At 41.7% G+C, this 26,513-nt stretch overlaps 1 protein-coding gene across 1 annotated transcript in view; it reads left to right on the top strand.

The window, feature by feature from the left end:
* Nucleotides 1-4,884: 4,884 nt before the first annotated feature.
* Nucleotides 4,885-26,513, top strand: part of pclob (piccolo presynaptic cytomatrix protein b) — a 191,556-nt gene continuing 169,927 nt past the window's right edge. The window contains 2 exon segments of the mRNA XM_062035174.1: nt 4,885-5,613; nt 14,999-15,712. Coding sequence (XP_061891158.1) covers nt 4,885-5,613; nt 14,999-15,712 — 1,443 coding nt within the window.

Here is a 26,513-nt window from a genome sequence, read left to right as displayed (position 1 = left end):
AATGGGAAAAATTGTCCTGGAATTCTGGAATTTCGGGGAAACCAGGAATTTTTACAGTTCAAAAAACAATTTCGTTTTTTTGTCCTGATTAAGAGGAATGTTTTGACGGTGAAACGGTTGAAGTGGGTTAAAAAAATGTGGGAGGAGTAGTCGCCAGAAAGAAGGGTGGAAATAGGGCTTTGGAAAAACCAGGAATTCTGGAAAATCCTGGAATTTTTTTTAACTTGGAAAAATAGGAGTTTACATTTTCTGGGATGGTGGAATGTGTTGAAGGTGGAATGGTTTGAATAAGATGAAAAACTGGTGGAAGTTTGAAAAATGGTCAATTCATTTTGAATGGGAAAAATTGTCCTGGAATTCCTGGAATTTCGGGGTAACCAGGAATTTTTACAGTTCAAAAAACAATTTCGTTTTTTGTCCTGATTAATAGGAATGTTGTGGCGGTGGAACGGTTGAAAGGGGCTTGAAAAATGTGGGAGGAGTAGTCGCCAGAAAAAAGGGTGGACATAGGGTATTTGGAATAACCAGGAATTCTGGAAAATCCTGGAATTGTTTTGAACTTGGAAAAATAGAAGTTTACATTTTCTGGGATGGTGAAATGTGTTGAAGGTGGAATGGTTTGAATAGGATGAAAAAACTGGTGGAAGTTTGAAAAATGGTCAATTCTTTTTGAATGGGAAAAAATGTCCTGGAATTTCAGGGGAACCAGGAATTTTTACAGTTCAAAAAACAATTTCGTTTTTTTGTCCTGATTAAGAGGAATGTTTTGACGGTGGAACGGTTGAAAGTGGGTTGAAAAATGTGGGAGGAGTAGTCGCCAGAAAAAAGGGTGGAAATAGGGCTTTGGAAAAACCAGGAATTCTGGAAAATCCTGGAATTTTTTTTAACAGTTCAAAAAAACTTGGAAAAATAGACGTTTACATTTTCTAGGATGGTGAAATGTGTTGATGGTTTGAATAGGATGAAAAACTGGTGTAAGTTTGAAAAATGGCCAATTCATTTTGAATGGGAAAAAATGTTCCGGAAAACCCGGAATTCTGGGAAATCCGGGAATTTTTGCAATTTGTCAAGGGGAAGCCCGCTATTCCCGAATAGGCTGAACAGTTTGACGTTGGAACACTTTGAATCGGGTGAAAAATGTGGAAGGTAGAGCGCGCCAAAATCTGGAGAAGAAGAAGAATGAATAATAAATAGATGCATTTTGATGTGTGAATGTTTTGGAGAATTCACACACAATAATGCTGCAAACGTGTGACGTAATGGTGACGTAATGCTGCACACGTCATGACATTTCTACTTCCTCGTCACTCCAAAACATTAAAAAAAAAAGAAAAAAAAAAGAAAAAAAAGAAATATCCGTCCAGAGGCTTCGCTTTGGTCACGTGAGTCACGTGGAACTAAATCTCGCCGTCCCCTTTAATTTCCCTGCGTGGTCTACACGCCGTGCATTGTGGGCACCTGTCAGCTGCGGGCGCATGCGCAGTCCGTGCGGGAGGCGGAGAGAGGACGCTGATCGCTGTGGGCTGCCCCGTGCCCTCCATCACGCACACGGCCACGATATATCTCACGTCGTCTTCTTCTTCCTTTTTTTTTGGACCAAGATGGGGACAACGATGACATTTAAAGGTAGTATTATCATCTTTAAGCCGGAATCAGAGCGACTTGCTGTTTGACATTGTGGCCGCGGAGGGTGAATGCTCGGCTGCGGGAAGGGAGGAGATGCGCGGGAGGTGTTTTTTTCCACACACACACACACACACACACACACACACACACACACACACACACACACACACACACACACACACACACACACACACACACACACACACCCCCCCCCCCCCCCCCCCCCCCACACACACACACACACACACACACACACACACACACACACACACACACACACCGATTTTGGTGTTTTTTTAGACGACACGTAAATATCGACACAACGTGAAGTGGGTTGCGTTCAAGGGCAAATGCGGCTGTGGGGTTTTCAAATCACGTCGTCACGCCACGAGTTTACACCATCCAACATTTGATCGTGTTTTGGGTTGCAACATCCTAAATCTCGTAGAATGTAAAATATCATTTATATTAATTCCTGATAGGATACATGGAAGCATTTTTTTTTTTTACATTAACTGTTGGCCTAGGAATCCTCAAAATGGGGTCCCAGGGACCCCATCAAGTCATAAAAAATGGGATCCCACAGGTAATTTTATGGGGTCCCACTTTTTTTGTAACTGTTTTGAAAACCAATGTATGCATTATCCTGTTATAACTCACATTCTATATTGTGTTTTGGAAAAAAAAGGTTGTCATAAACGTTACTTAATTCTTTAAAAAATATATATACAAAAGAAAACATGTGCATTCATATGTAAATGTATTCAGTTATTAACATTCATTCACTTTCTTCTTTCCTTCATGCATCCAAACATTACCGCTCATATCTGCATATTTTACTAGAATACCCTTATGAGCATTGCATATATCAAAATCAAGTACCTACTGTACTATTTACTTGTTGAAATACCCTTTTTTAGAGCTAAAATCTACCCGAACGACCACTTTACGACTGCCAAAAATGTATTTCAAGTAGTATTTTGATACTGACACATCTCATATCTGCCACATTTACTAGAATACCCTTATGAGCATTACATATATCAAAATCAAGTACCTACTGTACTGTTTACTTGTTGAAATACCCTTTTTTAGAGCAAATATCTACCCTTAACGACCGCTTTGCTGCTGCTAAAAATGTATTTCAAGTAATATTTTGATACTGACACATCTCATCTCTGCATATTTTACTAGAATACCTTTATGAGCATTACATATATCAAAATCAAGTACAAACCCTGTTTCCATATGAGTTGGGAAATTGTGTTGGATGTAAATATAAACGGAATACAATGATTTGCAAATCCTTTTCAACCCATATTCAGTTGAATATGCTACAAAGACAACATATTTGATGTTCAAACTGATAAACATTTTTTTTTTGCAAATAATCATTAACTTTAGAATTTGATGCCAGCAACACGTGACAAAGAAGTTGGGAAAGGTGGCAATAAATACTGATAAAGTTGAGGAATGCTCATCAAACACTTATTTGGAACATCCCACAGGTGAACAGGCAAATTGGGAACAGGTGGGTGCCATGATTGGGTATAAAAGTAGATTCCATGAAATGCTCAGTCATTCACAAACAAGGACGGGGCGAGGGTCACCACTTTGTCAACAAATGCGTGAGCAAATTGTTGAACAGTTTAAGAAAAACCTTTCTCAACCAGCTATTGCAAGGAATTTAGGGATTTCACCATCTACGCTCCGTAATATCATCAAAGGGTTCAGAGAATCTGGAGAAATCACTGCACGTAAGCAGCTAAGCCTGTGAACTTCGATCCCTCAGGCTGTACCGCATCAACAAGCAACATCAGTGTGTAAAGGATATCACCACATGGGCTCAGGAACACTTCAGAAACCCACTGTCAGTAACTACAGTTGGTCGCTACATCTGTAAGCGCAAGATAAAACTCTCCTATGCAAGGCGAAAACTGTTTATCAACAACACCCAGAAACGCCGTCGGCTTCGCTGGGCCTGAGCTCATCTAAGATGGACTGATGCAAAGTGGAAAAGTGTTCTGTGGTCTGACGAGTCCACATTTCAAATTGTTTTTGGAAACTGTGGACGTCGTGTCCTCCGGACCAAAGAGGAAAAGAACCATCCGGATTGTTATAGGCGCAAAGTTGAAAAGCCAGCATGTGTGATGGTATGGGGGTGTATTAGTGCCCAAGACATGGGTAACTTACACATCTGTGAAGGCACCATTAATGCTGAAAGGTACATACAGGTTTTAGAGCAACATATGTTGCCATCCAAGCATTGTTACCATGGACGCCCCTGCTTATTTCAGCAGGACAATGCCAAGCCACGTGTTACATCAACGTGGCTTCATAGTAAAAGAGTTCAGGTACTAGACTGGCCTGCCTGTAGTCCAGACCTGTCTCCCATTGAAAATGTGTGGTGCATTATGAAGCCTAAAATAGCACAAGGGAGACCCCCGGACTGTTGAACAACTTAAGCTGTACTTCAAGCAAGAATGGGAAAGAATTCCACCTGAGAAGCTTCAAAAATGTGTCTCCTCAGTTCCCAAACCTTTACTGAGTGTTGTTAAAAGGAAAGGCCATGTAACACAGTGGTGAACATGCCCTTTCCCAACTACTTTGGCACGTGTTGCAGCCATCAAATTCTAAGTTAATTATTATTTGCAAAAAAAAATAAAGTTCATGAGTTTGAACATCAAATATCTTGTCTTTGTAGTGCATTCAATTGAATCTGGGTTGAAAATGATTTGCAAATCATTGTATTCTGTTTATATTTACATCTAACACAATTCCCCAACTCATATGGAAATGGGTTTGTACTATGAACTTGCAATGAAATGGTCCAATACAATTAACAAAGCCCCACTAAGACGACACGTGGTGTTTATGTTCTAATCACCATGCCATCATGTTGTCATTCTTTCTCAATGCTTTTTGTCCGAGACAGACGTTAATTTGCTTCTCTCCTCTTATCTTGTTCCCTGTCAACCCTGACCTCCCCCATCATCCCATCCTCCCTCTTTATCATTCAGGAGGTCCAATGTAGACGGCGAGCCAGAGGAGAGTCCAGGCAGCAGCAGCAGCAGCACTGATAGCAGCACCAGCGGGGCTGTCGATGCTCTCGCCTCAGCACCGACTCCAGCTCCCCCTCAGGCCTCTGCAGGAGCGCCTGGAGAGGGAACAGACAGCAGCTCCTCCTCTGACTCAGACACTTCTGTAGACTCCAGCTCCTACGAGGAGGAGGAGGGGGAAGAAAATAAGGAGGGCGAGATGTTTTCTTCTAAATTCCTCAGTGGGGGCAACCCGCTTAGTGCTGTGTCCTCTGCTGTGAACAAGTTTGGACTGTTTAGCGATGAAGGGGATAAGAGCCAAAAAGCTCCCCCGCAGCAGGGGGTCAAGCCCAGTGGAGACCTGAAACCAGGTGTGGACCCCAACAAAAGCATGCAACAACAGAAGGGGCCCCTAAAATCCAACCAGGGTGCCCCTGTGCAGAAGAGCCAGGGAGGACCACATGGGAATGGACAGGCAGGACCCCTCAAACAACCCGGGGCTCAGCCAAAGGGCTCAGTGCAACAAAGTTCCCCCAAAGCTGGAGGACGAGAGCAGAGTAAGAGTGACGTACCACGACAAGGAAATGCTAAGCCTGGCGCAGCACAGGTGGGACAAGAGCAGCAGCAGGGGTCGCCTAAACCTTCCCAGCAACAGCAGAGCGCCCCCAAAGCTGGGCCAAAGCAGACTGCATCCAAGGCCGTGGCACAGCAGCAGTCCAGGCCTAAAGGACCTGGTACACCCGACCTTTCACAGAGGTCAGGGTCTCCATCGCCAGCCCAGAACCAAGAAGCCCCGTCTCAAGCAAAATTAGTCGACAAGCCACTTTGTCCAGTTTGCAACACCACCAAACTCAACGTGCACACCAAGGACCCACCCAACCATCAAAGATGCACACAGTGTAAGACGCAAGTTTGCAGCTTGTGTGGCTTCAGCCCGCCAGACTCTGATGTAAGTTTGATTTTATTGGTCTAGTACAGGGGTCGGCAACCTTTACCACTCAAAGAGCCATTTTGGCAAGTTTCACAAATTAAAGAAAATAATGGGAGCCACAAAAAAAAAATTAAAATTTAAAATGAAAAACACCGCATACAAAGGTTAAATGCTTTGTGCTATGTTAACCAGGGGTCTCAGACACACGCACCGGCACACACTTTAATGTGGAAATTTGATGTTAGTGCGCCCCGCAAGTTTTGAATGAATGGCGCTTGATCGCGTCATACTTGCCAGCCCTCTCATTTTTTCCGGGAGACTCCCGAATATCAGGGCGTGATGGCACTGCTTTTGGCGTCCTCTACAGCCTGCCCAAACAGTGTACCTGCTCGACCACATGTAGAAGGCAGTTTCAGCTTGCTCACGTAAGTGACAGCAAGGCGTACTAGGTCAGCAGCCACACAGCTTACACTGACGGTATAGCCGTATAAAACAACTTTAACACTGTTATGTTACAAATATGCGCCACACTTTGAACCCACACCAAAAAAGAATGACAAACACATTTCTGGAGAACATCTGCACTGTAACACAACATAAACACAACACAACCAAAACCCAGAATCCCATGCAGCCCTAACTCTTCCGCTCAACCAACGCACGGAGGGGGAGGGGGGTTGATGTGTGGGGGGATTTGGTGGTAGCGGGGGTGTATAATCTAGACCGGAAGAGTTAGGGCTGCATGGGATTCTGGGTATTGGTTGTGTTGTGTTTATGTTGTGTTACGGTGGAATGTTCTCCATAAATGTGTTTTTCATTCTTTTTTGGTGTGGGTTCACAGTGTGGCGCATATTTGTAACGTAACAATGTTAAAGTTGTTTGATACGGCTACCGTCAGTGTAAGCTGTGTGGCTGATGAGTAAGTATGCTTTGCTGTCTCCTGTGTGTGCAAGTAATAACAACATGCAACATGTGGCTGGACTGGCACGCTGTATGTAAATGCTATAGAGGACAATTACTACAGTGCAATCAGGGCACTCCCTTGATTTAGTAATTAGAGTGAAAATAGGATTATATTTTCCCTGGGAGTTATCTAGGAGAGGCACTGAGATCCATAAGTCTCCTGGGAAAATCGGGGGGGTCGGCATGTATGTAGCTGAGCCGCATCAGAGTGGTCAAAGAGCCGCATGCGGTGTCATCACGCTCTGATATTCGGGAGTCTCCCGGGAAAAGTGAGAGGGTTGGCAAGTATGACGCTATCAAGCACCATTAGTTCAAAACTCGCGGGCTGCACTAACATCAAATTTCCACATTAAAGTGCGTGCCGGTGCGTGTGTCGGAGACCCCTGGTTAACATAGCACAAAGCATTTAAGCTTTGTATGCAGTGTTTTTCATTTAAAAAATTTTTTTGTGGCTCCCATTACTTTCTTTAATTTGTGAAACTTGCCAAAATGGCTCTTTGAGTGGTAAAGGTTGCCGACCCCTGGTCTAGAAGGCACACCATGTCTCTGCAAAATTAATCTGTTGCATAACATGTATTCATTCTATGTTCTTCATCTGTACTTATACTCAAGTTTTACATGTCCATGGCATGTCACGCCACAACGTATTATTGTGCTTTGGGGTCCTGATAAAAACCCCAACTTTGGACTTGAGGTTAAAAAAAGTTTGTGAAACCCTGCTTTAAACTTTTGAATTAGAACATATTGATTCTACATACATGTGTAGTTTATAGGGGTGTAACAGTACACAAACATTTCGGTTCGGTACGTACCTCGGTTTGGAGGTCACGGTTCGGTTCATTTTCGGTACAGTAAGAAAACAACAAAATATAAAACATTTGATTTATTTACCAAATTTGTAAACAATGGCTTTATCCTTTTAACATTGGGAACACTATAATAATTCTGCCCACGTTAATCAACATTAACGTTGCTCAGATTAAATAAAATGACAAAAAACTTTTCTTCTACATATAAAAAGTGCAACATTAAACAGTTTCAAGTCAACTCATCATGCTTAATTTATTACAGCATTTGGGAAGCCTATATGTAAATGTTATATTTGTATCAACATGTGACAGCAGGGACCCTGCCATTCAAAACTACGCTGCTCCATTACTAATGATTCATGGAACTATAGCTGAAAAAATGGTGCGATAGCAATAGGAGAGACTATTCATCCCTGAACACCATGGAGTTCATGTAGGCTTTATGATGCAGTTACATTATTATATCAACTATCAGAGACAGAAACTCTTCCTTTAACATAATGTCCATTTTTGCTGCTTCAACACAGCTCAATCAACACAGAAAAATGTAAAGTGAAATAGCAGACAGACAGGGCTTTGCTGTCCGTAACACACACACACACACACACACACACACGCACACCGCAAAATGAGCTAACATTACGCTAAAAGCGAATTAGCCTTCACCTCAAGCCAGGACTGCGAGTGAGCTGAGCTGCAGTTTATATTTCTAGAAGGTCAACGGGCTCATAGTGATGTTACTAGTAGTTGACTGGGAGGTGTTTATTATAATTTGGGGAGAGTCCGCCGCCTGATGATTACCTGCTAAACGCTAAGCACTGACTACATGCGCTCTGAATACGCACTGCTGATTGGCTGTTACCGCTCTGAATACGCACTGCTGATTGGCTGTTACCGCTCTGTTTGTAACCAATCAGATGGTTGTGTGGGTGGGACAATGCTGGGTGCTGTGTACTCAAAAGCTAAGGTTTTACACTTTTTACATACGAAGCCTCATATAAATCAGAATATCTATCAGTGGTGTCAAACTCATTTTAATTGGCTTTCCTCAGAGGGCCGCTTGAATAATAACATTGAATAATATACTAATATAAAGGTACCGTATTTTACGGACCATAGGGCGCACCGGATTATAAGGCGCACTGCTGACGAGCGGGTTTATTCAGGTCTATTTTCATACAAAAGGCGCACCGAGAAAGGCGCATTAAAGGGGTCATGTTATGATTTTTTTTCTAAATGTAAAAAACTTCCTTGTGGTCTACATAACATGTGATGGTGGTTCTTTGGTCAAAATGTTGCATAGATGATGTTTTACACATCTTCAAGTAGCTTTCTGACAGTCTCTTCAGAATGCGCCGTTTTGTGGGCGGTCTTATTGGACAGCGTCTTCTCCCCGTCATCTTTGTTGTAGCGGTGTAGCGTGCAAGGACGGGAGTGGAAGAAGTGTCAAAAGATGGAGCTAACTGTTTTAATGACATTCACACTTTACTTTAATCAATAACGGAGCAGCATCTCCTCATACGTGGCTCACTAGTGCAACAACAACGCCCGACAACAATGTGTCCCGTGAAAAACCGTCCGACCGGAACTCTAATAACTAAAGTTCCTTGGGTGAATAATGTAAACTCACTACACCGGTATGTTTTAGTGCTTTCATAGCGAGTCAACTGACAGATATAAGTTAGAACTTTAATTTTTTAATTTATTTATTTCAGGCAATGACATAAAAAAAAAAGTACAAAGTTGACAACCCATAATAATAAAAATTAATATAGTGCAAAAGGTAATGTACAGTATGTAATGCATGAACTTTACGCTACTTTATATTAGAAATGCCCCATAACAAGAAGATAGTGAAAAATAAGAAGCTTATCGACTACATTGTCGGCACGGACTACAATGGCGGACGTGGGCAAATTTTTTAGGACTTATGCAGATCCCAAAAACAGATCAGCAGGTTCCAGAAGGTAAAAAAGTTGGTTTTGCATAATATTGCAAAACAAAACGGCAAATAATGTGTCCGCCAATGGGTGCCATTTTGCGGTCCTTATACACACACCATCATAATACTCGCACTTCTGACTACGGCAGCCGTAATGCGGCGACAATCCATCAAGCGGTGCGGCTTCAAAGTCATACTGAAAAATTGTTTACGATTTTTGAACGCCGGGTGTAATGTTCTTTATTTTCAATAGAACATTTAAAGTTTGCAGTTTGCATATTGCAGTATCTCTTATGTGTGACCGCCATCTACTGGTCACACTTATCATTACACCATGTACCAAATAAAATTGCTTCAAGGTCGGTAAGCACAACCAGAATTATTCCTTACATTAGGCACACCGGGTTATAAGGCGCACCGTAAATTTTTGAGAAAATGAAAGCATTTTAAGTGCGCCTTATAGTCCGAAAAATACGATAAATGCATATTTTATATAAAACAAACATTTCTTACAGCATATTACTGTAATAGGAATGGATAAAGAGTACCACTGTTTTTACTGTGAAATTCATGAAACAGAGCTGCCAGTTTTTTACCTTGAAATCTGTGGTTGTTTTTATAGTATATTACTGTGTATGGAAAAATGGTACCAACATTGTTTTAAAAAACTGGCAGCTCAGTTGCTAGAATTTCGCCATAAAGTATTTTGTAATTTTTACAGTGAACTTGTTTAGAAATCATAAGTCAAATAGACATTTAAGTATGTATTATTATTGTGACACATTGATTTGGAATATCGTATTTTCTGGACTATAAGGCGCACTTAAAATCCTTTTTTTTCTCAAAACTCGACAGTGCGCCTTACAACCCGGTGCGCCTAAAGTAAGGAATAAGTTTGGTTGCGTTTACCCACTTCGAAGCTATTTTATTTGGTACATTGTGTAATGATAAGTGTGACCAGTAGATGGCAGTCAAACATAACAGATACGTGTAGAATGCACTATGATGGCAATATGTCTCAAGTAAACAACACCAACATTTTAAATGTTCCAATGAAAATACAGAACATTACACACGGCGCTCAAAAATCTATCAAAATGTTTTAGTACGACTTTGGTAAGCATGAAGCCGCACTGCTTGAAGGAATGTTGGCGCATTAAACATAGGAGTAATATTATGTTGTGTGTATAAGGTAAGACATTATCTGCTGTTTTGTTTCGCAATATTATGCAAAAGCAACTTTTCTTACCGTCTGGTACCTGCTGATCTGTTTTTGGGATCTGCATAAGTCCTGAAAAATTGTGCGCGTCCGCGTCGACGCCGTAGTTGATAATCTTCTTCTTTTTATCTATCTTCTTGTTATGTGACATTCATCCTCCACCGTTGCCATTTCTAATATAAAGTAGCGTGAAGTTCTTACTTGTATCTGTCAGTAAACTCGACGTGAAAGCATTAAAACATACCGGTGTAGTGAGTTTACATTATTCACCCAAGGAACTTTAGTTATTAGAGAGTTCCGGTCGGACGGTTTTTCACGGGACACATTTCCGGTGTTGTTGTTTCCGGATGATGAGATGCTGCTCTGTTATTTATTGAAGTAATGTCTGAATGTCATTAAAACAGTTAGCGCCATCTTTTGACACTTCTTCCACTCCCGTCCTTGCACGCTACACCGCTACAACAAAGATGACGGGGAGAAGACGCTGTCCAAGGTGAGCCACGTAAATAAGACCGCCCACAAAACTGTGCATCCTGAAGAGACTGTCAGAAAGTGACTTGAAGATGATGTGTAAAACATCATCTATGCAACATTTTGACCAAAGAACCACCATCACATTTTATGTAAACCACAAGGAAGTCTTTTATATTTAGAAAAAACCCCAACTAATATGACTCCTTTAATGCGCCCTATAACCCGCCGAAATATGTAATATGTGAAAAAAGATCAAAAATAGACCATTCATCTGCAGTATGCCTTGTAATCTGGTGCGCCCTATGGTCCGGAAAATACAGTAATATTTTGCTGCATTATTGGTTTAAAAGATATGCAATTGCATGCAGTAGAGGTATTTTGCCATCTCCGAGTTGGGGAGATCTTGCCCCAAGTGGAGGACTTCAAGTACCTCAGGGTCTTGTTCATGAATGAAGAAAGATCGTGAGATCAACAGGTGGATTGTTGCGGCGCCTGGAGTGTTGCGGACCCTGTATCGATCGAAAAGGACCGAAAGGACAAAATCACGGGTACAAACGGACAAAATTAGTTTCCTCCGTCCGGTGGCGGGCCTCTCCCTTAGAGATAGGGTGAAAAGCTCTGTCATTCTGTAGGAGCTCAGAGTAAAGCTGCTGCTCCTCAACATCGAGAGGAGATGGGGTGGGAGTGGAGAACTTCAAGTACCTTGGGGTCTTGTTCATGAGTGAAGAAAGATCGTGGATCAACAGGCAGATCGGTGCGGCGTCTGGAGTGATGCGGACCCTGTATTTATCCGTCGTGGTGAAGAAAGAGCTGAGCCGGACGGCAAAGCTCTCAATTTACCGGTCTATCTACGTTTCCTGTTTTCACCTATGGTCATGAGCTTTGGGTTTTGACTGCAAGGGCAAGATCACAAAATGAGTTTCCTCCGTCGGGTAGCGGGGCTCTCTTTTAGAGATAGGGTGAGAAGCTCTTTCATTTGATAGGAGCTCAGAGTAAAGCTGCTGCTCCTCCACATCGAAAGGAGATGGGGTGGGATTAGAGGACTTCAAGTACCTTCGGGGTCTTGTTCATGAGTGAAGTAAGATTGTGGATCGACGGGCGAATCGGTGCGGCGTCTGGAGTGATGCGGACCCTGTATCGATCCGTCGTGGTGAAGAAAGAGCTGAGCCGGAAGGCAAAGCTCTCAATTCACCTACGTAATCTACGTTCATGTCCTCACCTATGGTCATGAGCTTTGCATTATGACCGAAAGGACAAGATCACAAAATGAGTTTCCTCCGTTGGGTGGCGGGGCTCTCTCTTAGAGATAGGGTGACAAGCTCTGTTATTCGGTTGGAGCTCAGAGTAAGCTCTCAATTTACTGGTCCATGTATGTTCCTGTCCTATGGTAATATGGTCATGAACTTTGGGTTATGACCGAAAGGACAAAATCACGAGTACAAACGGACGAAATGAGTTTCCTCTGTCCGGTGGCGGGGCTCTCTCTTAGAGATAGGGTGAGAAGCTCTGTCATTCGGTAGGAGCTCAGAGTAAAGCTGCTGCTCCTCCACATCGAGAGGTATTTTGGGCTGGGAGTGGAGGACTTCAAGTACTTCGGGGTCTTGTTCATGAGTGAAGAAAGATTGTGGATCGACAGGCGGAGCGGCGCGGCGTCTGGAGTGATGTGGACCCTGTATCGATCCATCGTGGTGAAGAAGGAGCTGAGCCAGAAGGCAAAGCTCTCAATTTACCGGTCCATTTACGTCCCTGTTCTCACCTATGGTCATGAGCTTTGGGTTATGACCGAAAAGACTAAATTGCGGGTACAATCGGACAAAATGAGTTTCCTCCGTCCAGTGGCGGGGTTCTCCCTTAGAGATAGGGTTAGAAGCCCTGTCATTCGGTAGGAGCTCAGAGTAAATTTGCTGCTCCTTCACATTGAGAGGAGATGGGTGGGAGTGGAGGACTTCAAGTACCTCGGGGTCTTGTTCATGAGTGAAGAAAGATCGTGGATCGACAGGTGAATCGGTGCGGCGTCTGGAGTGATGCGGACCCTGTATCGATCCGTCGTGGTGAAGAAAAGAGCTGATCCAGAAGGCAAAGCTCTCAATTTACCGGTCCATCTATGTTCCTGTCCTCACCCATGGTCATGAGCTTTGGATTATGACCGAAAGGACAAGATCACAAAATGAGTTTCCTCCGTCGGGTGGCGGGGCTCTCCCTTAGAGATAGGGTGACAAGCTCTGTCATTCGGTAGGAGCTCAGAGTAAGCTCTCAATTTACTGGTCCATTTATGTTCCTGTCCTATGGTAATATGGTCATGAACTTTGGGTTATGACCGAAAGGACAAAATCACGAATACAAACGGACAAAATGAGTTTCCTCTGTCCGGTGGCGGGGCTCTATCTTAGAGATAGGGTGAGAAGCTCTGTCATTCGGTAGAAGCTCAGAGTAAAGCTGCTGCTCCTCCACATCGAGAGGTATTTTGGGGTTGGAGTGGAGGACTTCAGGTACGTCGGGGTCTTGTTCATGAGTGACGAAAGATTTTGGATCGACAGGCGGTACGGTGCGGTGTCTGAAGTTATACGGTTCCTGTATCGATCCGTCATGGTGAAGAAGGAGCTGAGCCAGAAAGCAAAACTCTCAATTTACCGGTCCATTTACGTCCCTGTTCTCACCTATGGTCATGAGCTTTGGGTTATGACCAAAAGGACAAGATCACAAAACGAGTTTCCTCCGTCGGGTGGCGGGGCTCTCCCTTAGAGATAGGGTGAGAAGCGCTGTCATTCGATAGGAGCTCAGAGTAAAGCTGCTGCTCCTCCACATTGAGAGGAGATAGGGTGGGAGTGGAAGACTTCAAGTACCTCGGGGTCTTGTTCATGAGAGAAGAAAGATTGTGGATCGACAGGCCTGGAGTGATGCGGACCCTGTATCAATCCGTCGTGGTGAAGAAAGAGCTGAGCCGGAAGGCAAAGCTCTCAATTCACCGGTCCATCTACGTTTCCTGTTTTATACTTATGGTCATAAGCTTTGGGTTATTACCGAAAGGACAAAATCACGGGTACAAACGGACGAATTGGGTTTCCTCCATCCGGTGGCGGGGCTCTCTCTTAGAGACAGGGTTAGAAGCTCTGTCATCCGGTAGGAGCTCAAAGTAAAGCTGCTGCTCCTTCACATCGAGAGGAGATGGGGTGGGAGTGGAGGACTTCAAGTACCTCGGGGTCTTGTTCATGAGTGAAGAAAGATCATGGATCAACAGGCAGATCGGTGCAGCGTCTGGAGTGATGCGGACCCTGTATCGATCCGTCGTGGTGAAGAAGGAGCTGAGCCAGAAGGCAAAGCTCTCAATTTACTGGTCCATTTACGTCCCTGTTCTCACCTATGGTCATGAGCTTTGGGTTATGACCGAAAGGACAAGATCACAAAACGAGTTTCCTCCGTCGGGTGGCGGGGCTCTCCCTTAGAGATAGGGTGAGAAGCTTTGTCATCCGGTAGGAGCTCAGAGTAAAGCTGCTGCTCCTCCACATTGAGAGGAGATGGGGTGGTTCGGGCATCGGTTTAAGATGCCCCCCGAACGCCTACCTGGGGAGGTGTTTAGGGCACATCCAACCGGTAGGAAGCCACGGGGAAGACCCAGGATACGTTGGGGTGGGGGTTGTGGGTGACTCTGTCTCTCAACTGTCCTGGGAACGCCCTGGGATTCCCTGGCAGGAACTGGACAATGTGGCTGGGGAGAGGGAAGTCTGGGCTTCTCTGCTTAGGCTACTGTGCTCGTGACCAGACCTCTGATAAGTAGAAGAAGTTGGATGGATGGACATGTATTTTGCGTGCAGTACATGTATTTTTTTAATGTAAAACTGGAAAAAACTCATACATTTCGTAAGAAAAGATAAAGTACTTTATTAACGCATATTATTCCCAAGCCTTCTCGGCCATAATAAATGATGTAGCAGGCCAGATCTGGCCCCCGGGCCTTGAGTTTGACGCTTGGATGATATCTACTTATCTTTTGTACAGGGATCCGAGTGGCTTTGTCTCACCTGCCAGATAAAGAGAGCTGAAGCACCAATGAAAAAGCCAACACCCTCCAAAATGCCATCATCGCCTGCTGCTCCTGTCAAAAAAGAGACGCCCGCATCAGCTTCACCCAGCAAGACCACACATTCTTCAGCAAAAGTGCCAGCCAAAAGTGAAGTTAAGGTCCAAGGGAGTCCAAAACATATTGGTACAGACTCTACGCAAAAGACTCCTCAGGAGACCCAGAGAGCGCCAGGTTCCCAGAAACGACATCCTTCAAGTACAAGAAGTGTGAGTCCTGCACCCCAGCAGGAGTCTGGGGGGTTGTTTGGCTTCAGTGCTTCTAAGCCAGCAGAGGAGTCGGTGACCGGGAAAATGTTTGGATTTGGTTCTTCCATATTCAGTTCTGCATCGACGCTGATGGCCTCCACGCCACCGGTTTCTCCTAAAATGCAACCCGCCAAGGAGAACAAACTACCGGAGCAGGAGAAGAAACTCCACCCCGAGCAGACCGGGGTTCCGTCAGCAGGACAGGCCAAAGTTGCAGAGGCAGCACCCTGCAATGTCCCACAAAAAGGCCAATCTTTGTGTGCTATCTGTAAAACGGTCCTCAACGTGGGCTCCGAGGCCCCTCCCAACTACAGCAGCTGCACTGAATGCAGAAGCACTGTGTGCAATCAATGTGGATTTAACCCTCTGCCAAATGTTAAAGAGGTAAGACACACGTTGGAGAATTAATGCATTAAACAAGCAGAAACACACCAATAATCATTCAAAGCTGCTCTCAGTCACGGTTGGTGAAGTCGAGAGGTCGCTGGGGTTCGAGCGAGCTTGCCCTCGTTCTGTTTCCATCATTGTCAGCTCAACGCCCCACCGATGCTTCCTCTTGTACCCCTTTTTTCAGCGTCCCAGCGTGTTCATATATATATATATATATATATATATATATATATATATATATATATATATATATATATATATATATATATATATATATATATATACATATGTATATATATATACAGTATACCGTATTTCCTTGAATAGCCGCAGGGGCGTTAATTAATTTAAAACCTCCTGTCACTCCTGCGTTTACCGGAAACCGGCGGGATGGCCGTGCATGCGGTAATTATTTTAAAACCTCTTCTCACTCCGGCGTTTACCAAAAGGAATCCATAAAATTTAGGCGTGCGCTTTGAGTGTGATGTAAGCATACCATCATGAAAAGCACATTTAATTAAAAAAAACGTTATTATGGTCTTACCTGTACTTATAAATGGAGTCCATTTGCAGCTCCTTCTGACCAAAAGCATCGATAACTTTATAGAAGTCTTCATTATTTTCTTTCTTCAGTTTTAAAAGTCTCTGTTTCGATGGAGATATTCCTTTAATTATTACCTCCTGCTTCCATTGAAAGTCCAGTTTAGAAAACTGTTTTATTTTAGATACCGGTATGTAATCCTCCATGTTAAAAGTTCAGGCAGAGGAAAAAAAATAAATCTCTTGCTGCGTGTGTTCACTTCTTCTGCAGTACCGGAAGTCGCAAGAAGGATCACTAGCGCGGCAGCGCCCTCTACCACCAGGAGGCGGGAGTCATTTAATGACTTATACAGTAATTCACACACGCAGCTACGGTATATTAATAAAACATAGCTGCTTACTGTTCTCTTTAGCATACTGTACCGGTATTCAATAGCTTGGACCTTAAATCCTACTGAAAAGCTCTTTATCTTTTTTCCTTTGTGCGATTGTAAACTACTGAAAGCAGCTTCCTCCATTTTGAAAATGAGGACAGATGCGTCACTCGTGACGTAACGAATTTGACCCGGCGGAAGTTCTAGCCATATGCTAAATATTTTGCGAAACGAGTTTGACCCGGCGAAAATTATAGACATGCGATAATAAAATTAATATTTTGCGAAACGAATTTGATCCGGCTTCAATAATAAACCGGCGATAAGGCCAAGCATGCGTTAATTATTTTGAGAAACGAGTTTGACCCAGCAGTAATTCTAGACGTGCGAATACTATATTCCCTGCGCCAATTCAAGGAAATACGGTATACATATATATATGTATATATGTATATATATATATATATATATATATATATATATATATATATATATATATATACATATATATATGTATCCATTGACCTAAAGTTTAAATGTTTTATGTGTCATGCCTTTTGTCAAAACCCTTTTTTAATAAGAAAAACGCAAAATATGCAATACATACATATATATATAGTGCCTTTAAGGTTTATTGGCGCTCTGTACTTCTCCCTACGTCCGTGTACCACTCCGTACAGCGGCGTTTTAAAAAGTCATACATTTTACTTTTTGAAACCGATACTGATCATTTCCGATATTACAAACCCCGTTTCCATACGAGTTGGGAAATTGTGTTGGATGTAAATATATCCGGAATACAATGATTTACAACTCCGTTTCAACCCATATTCAATTGAATGCACTACAAAGACAAGATATTTGATGTTCAAACTCATAAACTTTATTTTTTTTTGCAAATAATAATTAACTTAGAATTTCATGGCTGATGTTGTTGATGATGGAATCTACTTTTATACCCAATCATGGCACCCACCTATTCCCAATTTGCCTGTTCACCTGTGGGATGTTCCAAATAAGTGTTTGATGAGCATTCCTCAACTTTATCAGTATTTATTGCCACCTTTCCCAACTTCTTTGTCACGTGTTGCTGGCATCAAATTCTAAAGTTAATGATTATTTGCGAAAAAAAAAAAAAGTTTATCAGTTTGAACATCAAATATGTTGTATTTGTAGCATATTCAACTGAATATGGCTTGAAAATGATTTGCAAATCATTGTATTCTGTTTATATTTACATCTAACACAATTTCCCAACTCATATGGAAACGGGGTTTGTACATTTTGAAGCATTTATAGGCCTCTCTAATATTAATCATGAAATACTGTTACTAAATTACAGATATGCTAATAAAAACTGTAATGAAATATTTTGCAGACAGAAAGTTGCAAGAATGTACACATGATCCCATGCTTACATCTCATGGTGCAACATGTGAATGTTTTAAGGGGAACTCAATGTGATCTCTGACCGAGGTACAAATTATTTCCAAAATAGGACCCCCGCCAAGACATACAATACTAGTACATTGATTTTTTTTTTCTTAATTTCCATTGTAAGTTGGCCAAAGCACCCACCGTATTTTTCGGACTATAAGGCATACTTAAAGGCCTACTGAAATGAGATTTTCTTATTTAAACGGGGATAGCAGATCCATTCTATGTGTCATACATGATCATTTTGCGATATTGCCATATTTTTGCTGTAAGGATTTAGTAGAGAACATCGACGATAAAGTTCACAACTTTTGGTCGCTGATAAAAAAGCCTTGCCTGTACCGGAAGTAGCGTGACGTCACAGGTTGTGGAACTTCTCACATCTGCACATTGTTTACAATCATGGCCACCAGCAGCGAGAGCGATTCGGACCGAGAAAGCGACGATTACCCCATTAATTTGAGCGAGGATAAAAGATTCGTGGATGAGGAAAGTGAGAGTGAAGGACTAGAGGGCAGTGGAAGATGCTGTGAGAGGCGGGTGGGACCTGATATTCAGCTGGGAATGACTAAAACAGTAAATAAACACAAGACATATATATACTCTATTAGCCACAACACAACCAGGCTTATATTTAATATGCCACAAATTAATCCGCATAACAAACACCTCCCTCCTCCCGTCCATATAACCCACCAATACAAATCAAACACCCGCACAACACACTCAATCCCACAGCCCAAAGTACCGTTCACCTCCCCAAAGTTCATACAGCACATATATTTCCCCAAAGTTACGTACGTGACACGCACATAGCGGCACGCACGTACGGGCAAGCGATCAAATGTTTGGAAGCCGCAGCTGCGTACTCACGGTAGCGCGTATCCAACTCAAAGTCCTCCTGGTAAGAGTCTCTGTTGTCCCAGTTCCCCACAGTTTAATCACAGTGAAAAGATAAATAAAATCCCATTAAATATATTTAGGATACAAAAGGTGCCTCACTCAAAGTGATACATTTGTATTAGGTTTTTTTTACTTTCAACACTTAAGCTACGAGATCAACTTCAGATATATCTTGTCAATTTAACGTTTGAACTATTATTTTGTTTGTTTTATGCTCTTTTGTCAAAGAAAACGTTGATGTTTTTGTATGGCTACCACACAATATATGCGATATTTTCCACATGAAACATTTTTAAAGTGAAATATGTGAAATAATTGGAGCCTTGAATAGGTCAATAATTCATTATAACATTGTTTTTTTGTTGGAGCAATGGCAAAAAAAGAAAAATAAAGATAGACAAAAGAAAAAGAAACAGCCAGCATGGCAGCTTTGTGTCAACATTGCAACTTTTTCTAGTTAGATTTCACCTCATTCTACTTTTTTTAATGTTTATTTTTTATTTTTGCAATAGCATTTCCAGAATGTGCGGCGGGCCGGTAAACAATTAGCTGCGGGCCGCAAATTGCCCCCGGGCCGCACTTTGGACACCCCTGGTGTACTGCCACCACCTGTCACATCACACCCTGACTCATTTGGACTTTGTTGCTGTTTTCCTGTGTGTAGTGTTTTAGTTCTTGTCTCGCGCTCCTATTTTGGTGGCTTTTTCTCTTTTGTTGGTATTTTCCTGTAGCAGTTTCATGTCTTCCTTTGAGCGATATTTCCTGCATCTACTTTGTTTCAGCAATCAAGAATATTTGAGTTGTTTTTATCCTTCTTTGTGTGGACATTGTTGATTGTCATGTCATGTTCGGATGTACATTGTGGACGCCGTCTTTGCTCCACAGTAAGTCTTTGCTGTCGTCCAGCATTCTGTTTTTGTTTACTTTGTAGCCAGTTCAGTTTTAGTTGAGTTCTGCATAGCCTTCCCTAAGCTTCAATGCCTTTTCTTAGGGGCACTCACCTTTTGTTTATTTTTGATACCTTTTTACCTGCACGCTGCCTCCCGCTGTTTCCGACATCTACAAAGCAATTAGCTCCCAGCTGCCACCTACTGACATGGAAGAGTATTACACGGTTACTCTGCCCAGCTCTAGACAGCACCGACACTCAACAACAACACATCGTTTGCAAAAAATATTTGTAACTCAAACAGGTGAAATTAGATCATCTCCCACAGCACACCAGGCTGTATCTCACGGCACACTAGTGGGCTGCGGCACAGTGGTTGAAAAACACTGGTCTACATAACATGTAATGGTAGTTCTTTGGTCAAAATGTTGCATAGATTATGTTTTTTACAGTTTTAAAGATGCTTTCTGACCGTCTCTTCAGGATGCGCCGTTTTGTGGACGGTGTTATTTACTGCGTCCATATGGCATCTACTGACACGTATAAGTTGTAACTATACGCTAATTTGTATTGGCAATGGCAACAGCGGAAGATGCATGTCCATGTACGAACCCCCCAAGGAGAGAGAAAAAGAAGGACATTATTGACTACAGCATCGGACTACAATGGCGGACTCGCGCAAAGCTTGTTAGGATAAATCTTGACCATATATAGAGATATCCGCTGACGTCACACTTGGGAAAAACGTCACAAATTGGGCAAATTCCAAACGTTTGGAAGATGTATGAAGGAAGGCAAGATTGTTTTATAACTAGAAGAGGCAATTCCTGAAGGAATAGCGTGTGAATGCTCCAATGCTGACAGAATGTAGTATGAATGTAAGAATGGTTTGAATGTTGGAATGGTTTGAATGTTGAAGAGTTTGAATTTCCAGGAAAAACTGAATTTAGTTTGGAACTTGGGAAAGTGTAAGTTTGGAATGGTTTGAATAGGTTGAAAAATGTGGGAATTGTGCAACATGTTAAAAATGTCCCATTTATTTCAATGGGAACTTCCTGGAAATTTGGGAATTTGATTAAGAGCATGAATGTCCTCAATGAGATGAATCGGTGTTGGAATTGTTTAAATCGGTCAAGAAATGTTAAAGTAGTAACAGTTTTTTAATTGAGAAATGGTATGATGGAATCACTGGAATTTCAGTAAAACCGGGAATGTTTCCAGTTCCTAAACCAACTTGTTTTTTTGTCCTGATTAAGAGGAATGTTTTGATGGTGGAACAGTTGAAATGGGATGAAAAATGTAAAAGGAGTAGTCAAACGAAAAAGGTTGGAAATAGGGTTAGAAAAAAACCCAGGAATTCCTGGAAATTTGTTGAATGTGGGAAGATGGTAGTTTGAATGTCCAGGATGAGTTGAATGTGTTGAAGGTGGAATGGTTTGAATGGGTTGAAGAATGTGGGAATTCTGGAAGTTTGAAAAATACACAATTATTAGTTAATGAAGTCATCAGAGACAACAATCTTGATGTCGTTGGTCTAGCCGAGACCTGGCTCAAACCAGACGATTTTTTTGCGCTGGGTGAGGCGTCTCCTCCTGGCTATGCGGGAACGCATATTGCCCGCCCCATTAAAAGGGGTGGGGGTGTTGCACTAATATACAACAAAAACTTTAGCCTTACCTCGGACCTAAATAATAAATATAACTCGTTTGAGGTGCTTACTGTGAGGTTTGTCTCACCGCTGCCTCTGCACCTGGCTGTCATCTACCGCCCCCCAGGGCCCTATTCGGACTTTATCAATGAATTTTCAGAGTTCGTTGCTGATCTAGTGACGCACGCCGACAATATAATCATAATGGGAGACTTTAACATCCATATGAATACCCCATCGGACCCTCCATGCGTGGCGCTCCAGACTATAATTGATAGCTGTGGTCTTACACAAATAATAAATGAACCCACGCATCGCAACGGTAATACGATAGATCTAGTGCTTGTCAGGGGTGTCACCACCTCTAAAGTTACGATACTCCCGTACACTAAAGTGATGTCCGATCATTACCTTATAAAATTCGAAGTTCTGACTCATTGTCAACAAACTAATAATAATAATAATAACTACTATAGCAGCCGCAACATTAATACTGCCACAACGACGACTCTTACTGACCTACTGCCTTCAGTAATGGCACCTTTCCCAAATTATGTGGGCTCTATTGATAACCTCACTAACAGCTTTAACGACGCCCTGCGCGACACCATTGATAGTGTAGCACCGCTAAAGCTAAAAAGGGCCCCTAAAAGGCGTACCCCATGGTTTACAGAAGAAACTAAAGCCCAGAAATGATCATGTAGAAAGCTGGAACGCAAATGGCGTGCGACTAAACTTGAGGTTTTCCATCAAGCATGGAGTGATAGTTTAATAACTTATAAACGCATGCTTACCTCAGCTAAAGCTAAATATTACTCAAATCTCATCCACCTCAACAAAAATAATCCTAAATTTTTGTTTAGTACAGTAGCATCGCTAACCCAACAAGGGACTCCTCCCAGTAGCTCCACCCACTCAGCAGATGACTTTATGAATTTCTTTAATAAGAAAATTGAAGTCATTAGAAAAGAGATTAAAGACAATGCATCTCAGCTACAACTGGGTTCTATTAACACAAATACGACTGTATATACGACGGACACTGCCCTCCAAAATAGTTTCTCTCTCTTTGATGAAATAACATTGGAGGAATTGTTAAAATGTGTAAATGGGACAAAACAAACAACATGTCTACTTGACCCAATTCCTGGGAAACTTATCAAGGAGCTTTTTGTATTATTAGGTCCATCAGTGTTAAATATTATAAACGTATCACTTTCCTCTGGTACTGTTCCTCTAGCATTCAAAAAAGCGGTTATTCATCCTCTACTCAAAAGACCTAACCTCGATCCTGACCTCATGGTGAACTACCGGCCGGTGTCCCACCTACCGTTTATCTCGAAAATTCTCGAAAAAATTGTCGCACAGCAGCTAAATGAACACTTAGCGTCTAACAATCTCTGTGAACCTTTTCAATCCGGTTTCAGGGCAAATCACTCTACGGAGACAGCCCTCGCAAAAATGACTAATGATCTATTGCTAACGATGGATTCTGATGCTTCATCTATGTTGCTGCTTCTTGATCTTAGCGCCGCTTTCGATACTGTTGATCATAATATTTTATTAGAGCGTATCAAAACACGTATTGGTATGTCAGACTTAGCCTTGTCTTGGTTTAACTCTTATCTTACTGACAGGATGCAGTGTGTCTCCCATAACAATGTGACCTCGGACTATGTTAAGGTAACGTGCGGAGTTCCCCAGGGTTCGGTTCTTGGCCCTGCACTCTTTAGTATTTACATGCTGCCGCTAGGTGACATTATACGCAAATACGGTGTTAGCTTTCACTGTTATGCTGATGACACCCAACTCTACATGCCCCTAAAGCTGACCAACACGCCGGATTGTAGTCAGCTGGAGGCGTGTCTTGATGAAATTAAACAATGGATGTCCGCTAACTTTTTGCAACTCAACGCTGAGAAAACGGAAATGCTGATTATCGGTCCTGCTCAACACCGACATCTGTTTAATAATACCACCTTAACATTTGACAACCAAACAATACACAAGGCGACTCGGTAAAGAATCTGGGTATTATCTTCGACCCAACTCTCTCGTTTGAGTCACACATTAAGAGTGTTACTAAAACGGCCTTCTTTCATCTCCGTAATATCGCTAAAATTCGTTCCATTTTGTCCACAAGCGATGCTGAGATCATTATTCATGCGCTCGTTACATCTCGTCTCGATTACTGTAACGTTTTATTTTCGGGCCTCCCTATGTCTAGCATTAAAAGATTACAGTTGGTACAAAATGCGGCTGCTAGACTTTTGACAAAAACAAGAAAGTTTGATCATATTACGCCTATACTGGCTCACTTGCACTGGCTTCCTGTGCACCTAAGATGCGACTTTAAGGTTTTACTACTTACGTATAAAATACTACACGGTCAAGCTCCTGCCTATCTTGCCGATTGTATTGTACCATATGTCCCGGCAAGAAATCTGCGTTCAAAGAACTCCGGCTTATTAGTGATTCCCAGAGCCCAAAAAAAGTCTGCGGGCTATAGAGCGTTTTCTATTCGGGCTCCAGTACTCTGGAATGCCCTCCCGGTAAAAGTTAGAGATGCTACCTCAGTAGAAGCATTTAAGTCTCATCTTAAAACTCATTTGTATACTCTAGCCTTTAAATAGACTCCCTTTTTAGACCAGTTGATCTGCCGTTTCTTTTCTTTTCTTTTCTACTCTGCTCCGGGGTGGACCGCTAGCCTGTCCATCAGATGGGGACATCTCTACGCTGCTGACCCGTCTCCGCTCGGGATGGTTCCCGCTGGCTCCACCATGGACTGGACTTTCGCTGATGTGTTGGACTTTCACAATATTATGTCAGACCCACTCGACACCGAGGATGTCGTTGTGGCTTGTACAGCCCTTTGAGACACTTGTGATTTAGGGCTATATAAATAAACATTGATTGATTGATTGATTGAATTAATTTTGAATGGGGAAAATGAAAAAAAAAAAAAAAAAAAGGAATTATGGGAAATCCTGGAATTTTTTTAGAATTGTTGAAGTAGAGCTCACAATTCCAAAACAGGCTGAATATTTTGAAGTTGGAACAGTTTAAGTAGTTTTTTTAACTGGAAAAATTCCCGGTTTCCCCAAAATTCCAGGAAATCCATAATACCATTTCTCAATTCAACATGTTACTACTTCAACATTTCTCGACCGGTTCGAAAAATTACAACACCAACCATTTCAACTCATTCAGACCATTCAAGTTTTTTACCATTTTCAAAAAAATTCCCACTTTTACTGAAAATCCCCAATTTTTTGTAAATTGACATTGAAATCAATGGAAAATGATTCACAGTTTCACAACTCCCACATTTTTCATCTGATTGGAATCAGATGAAAAATGTGGGAGTTGTGGTTCGAATCAGATGAAAAATTTGGGAGTTATTGAACTTTGAATAATTTTCCATTGATTTCAATGTCAATTTACAAAAAGTTGGGGATTTTCGGGAAAAGTGGGAATTTTTTGGAAAATGGTGAACAAACTTGAATGGTCTGAATGAGATGAAATGGTTGGTGTTGGAATTTTTCGAATCGGTGGAGAAGTGTTGAAGTAGTAACATGTTGAATTGAGAAATGGTATTACGGATTTCCTGGAATTTTGGGAAAACCGGGAATTTTTCCAGTTAAAAAAACTACTTCATTTTTTGTCCTGATTTAGAGGAATGTTTTGACGGTGGAACGGTTGAAATGGGATGAAAAATGTAAAAGGAGTAGTCAAACGAAAAAGGTTGGAAATAGGGTTAGAAAAAAACCCAGGAATTCCTGGAAATTTGTTGAATGTGGGAAGATGGTAGTTTGAATGTCCAGGATGAGTTGAATGTGTTGAAGGTGGAATGGTTTGAATGGGTTGAAGAATGTGGGAATTGTGTTTGAAAAATAATTTTGAATGGGGAAAATGAAAAAAAAAAGAAAAAAAAAGGAATTATGGGAAATCCTGGAATTTTTTTAGAATTGTTGAAGTAGAGCTCACAATTCCAAAACAGGCTGAATATTTTGAAGTTGGAACAGTTTAAGTAGTTTTTTTAACTGGAAAAATTCCCGGTTTCCCCAAAATTCCAGGAAATCCATAATACCATTTCTCAATTCAACATGTTACTACTTCAACATTTCTCGACCGATTCGAAAAATTACAACACCAACCATTTCAACTCATTCAGACCATTCAAGTTTTTTACCATTTTCAAAAAAATTCCCACTTTTCCCGAAAATCCCCAATTTTTTGTAAATTGACATTGAAATCAATGGAAAATTATTCACAGTTTCACAACTCCCACATTTTTCATCTGATTCGAATCAGATGAAAAATGTGGGAGTTGTGGTTCGAATCAGATGAAAAATTTGGGAGTTATTGAACTTTGAATAATTTTCCATTGATTTCAATGTCAATTTACAAAAAAATTGGGGATTTTCGGGAAAAGTGGGAATTTTTTTGAAAATGGTGAAAAAACTTGAATGGTCTGAATGAGATGAAATGGTTGGTGTTGGAATTTTTCGAATCGGTCGAGAAGTGTTGAAGTAGTAACATGTTGAATTGAGAAATGGTATTACGGATTTCCTGGAATTTTGGGAAAACCGGGAATTTTTCCAGTTAAAAAAACTACTTCATTTTTTGTCCTGATTAAGAGGAATGTTTCGACGGTGGAACGGTTGAAATGTGTTGAAACATTTGGAAGGAGTAGTTGCCAGAAAAAAAGGTGGAAATAGGGCTTTGGAAAAAACAGGAATATTGGAAAATCCTGGAATTTTTTCGGACTTGGAAAAATGATAGTTTGAATTTCCAGAATGGTGGAATGTGTTGAAGGTGGAATGGTTTGAATCAGTTGAAAAATGTGGAAATGCTGAAAGTTTGAAAAATGGCCAAATCATTTTGAATGGGAAATCAGGGAAATCTGGAAATTTTTTGGAATTTGTTAAGGGAAAGCCAGTGATTCCCGAATAGGCTGAACAGTTCGAAGTTGGAACGGTTTGAATCGGGTGAAAAATGTGG

Source organism: Entelurus aequoreus, linkage group LG24 (assembly GCF_033978785.1).
Source record: "Entelurus aequoreus isolate RoL-2023_Sb linkage group LG24, RoL_Eaeq_v1.1, whole genome shotgun sequence".
Lineage (NCBI taxonomy): Eukaryota > Metazoa > Chordata > Actinopteri > Syngnathiformes > Syngnathidae > Entelurus > Entelurus aequoreus.
This window is presented reverse-complemented; position numbering and strand designations above follow the sequence as displayed.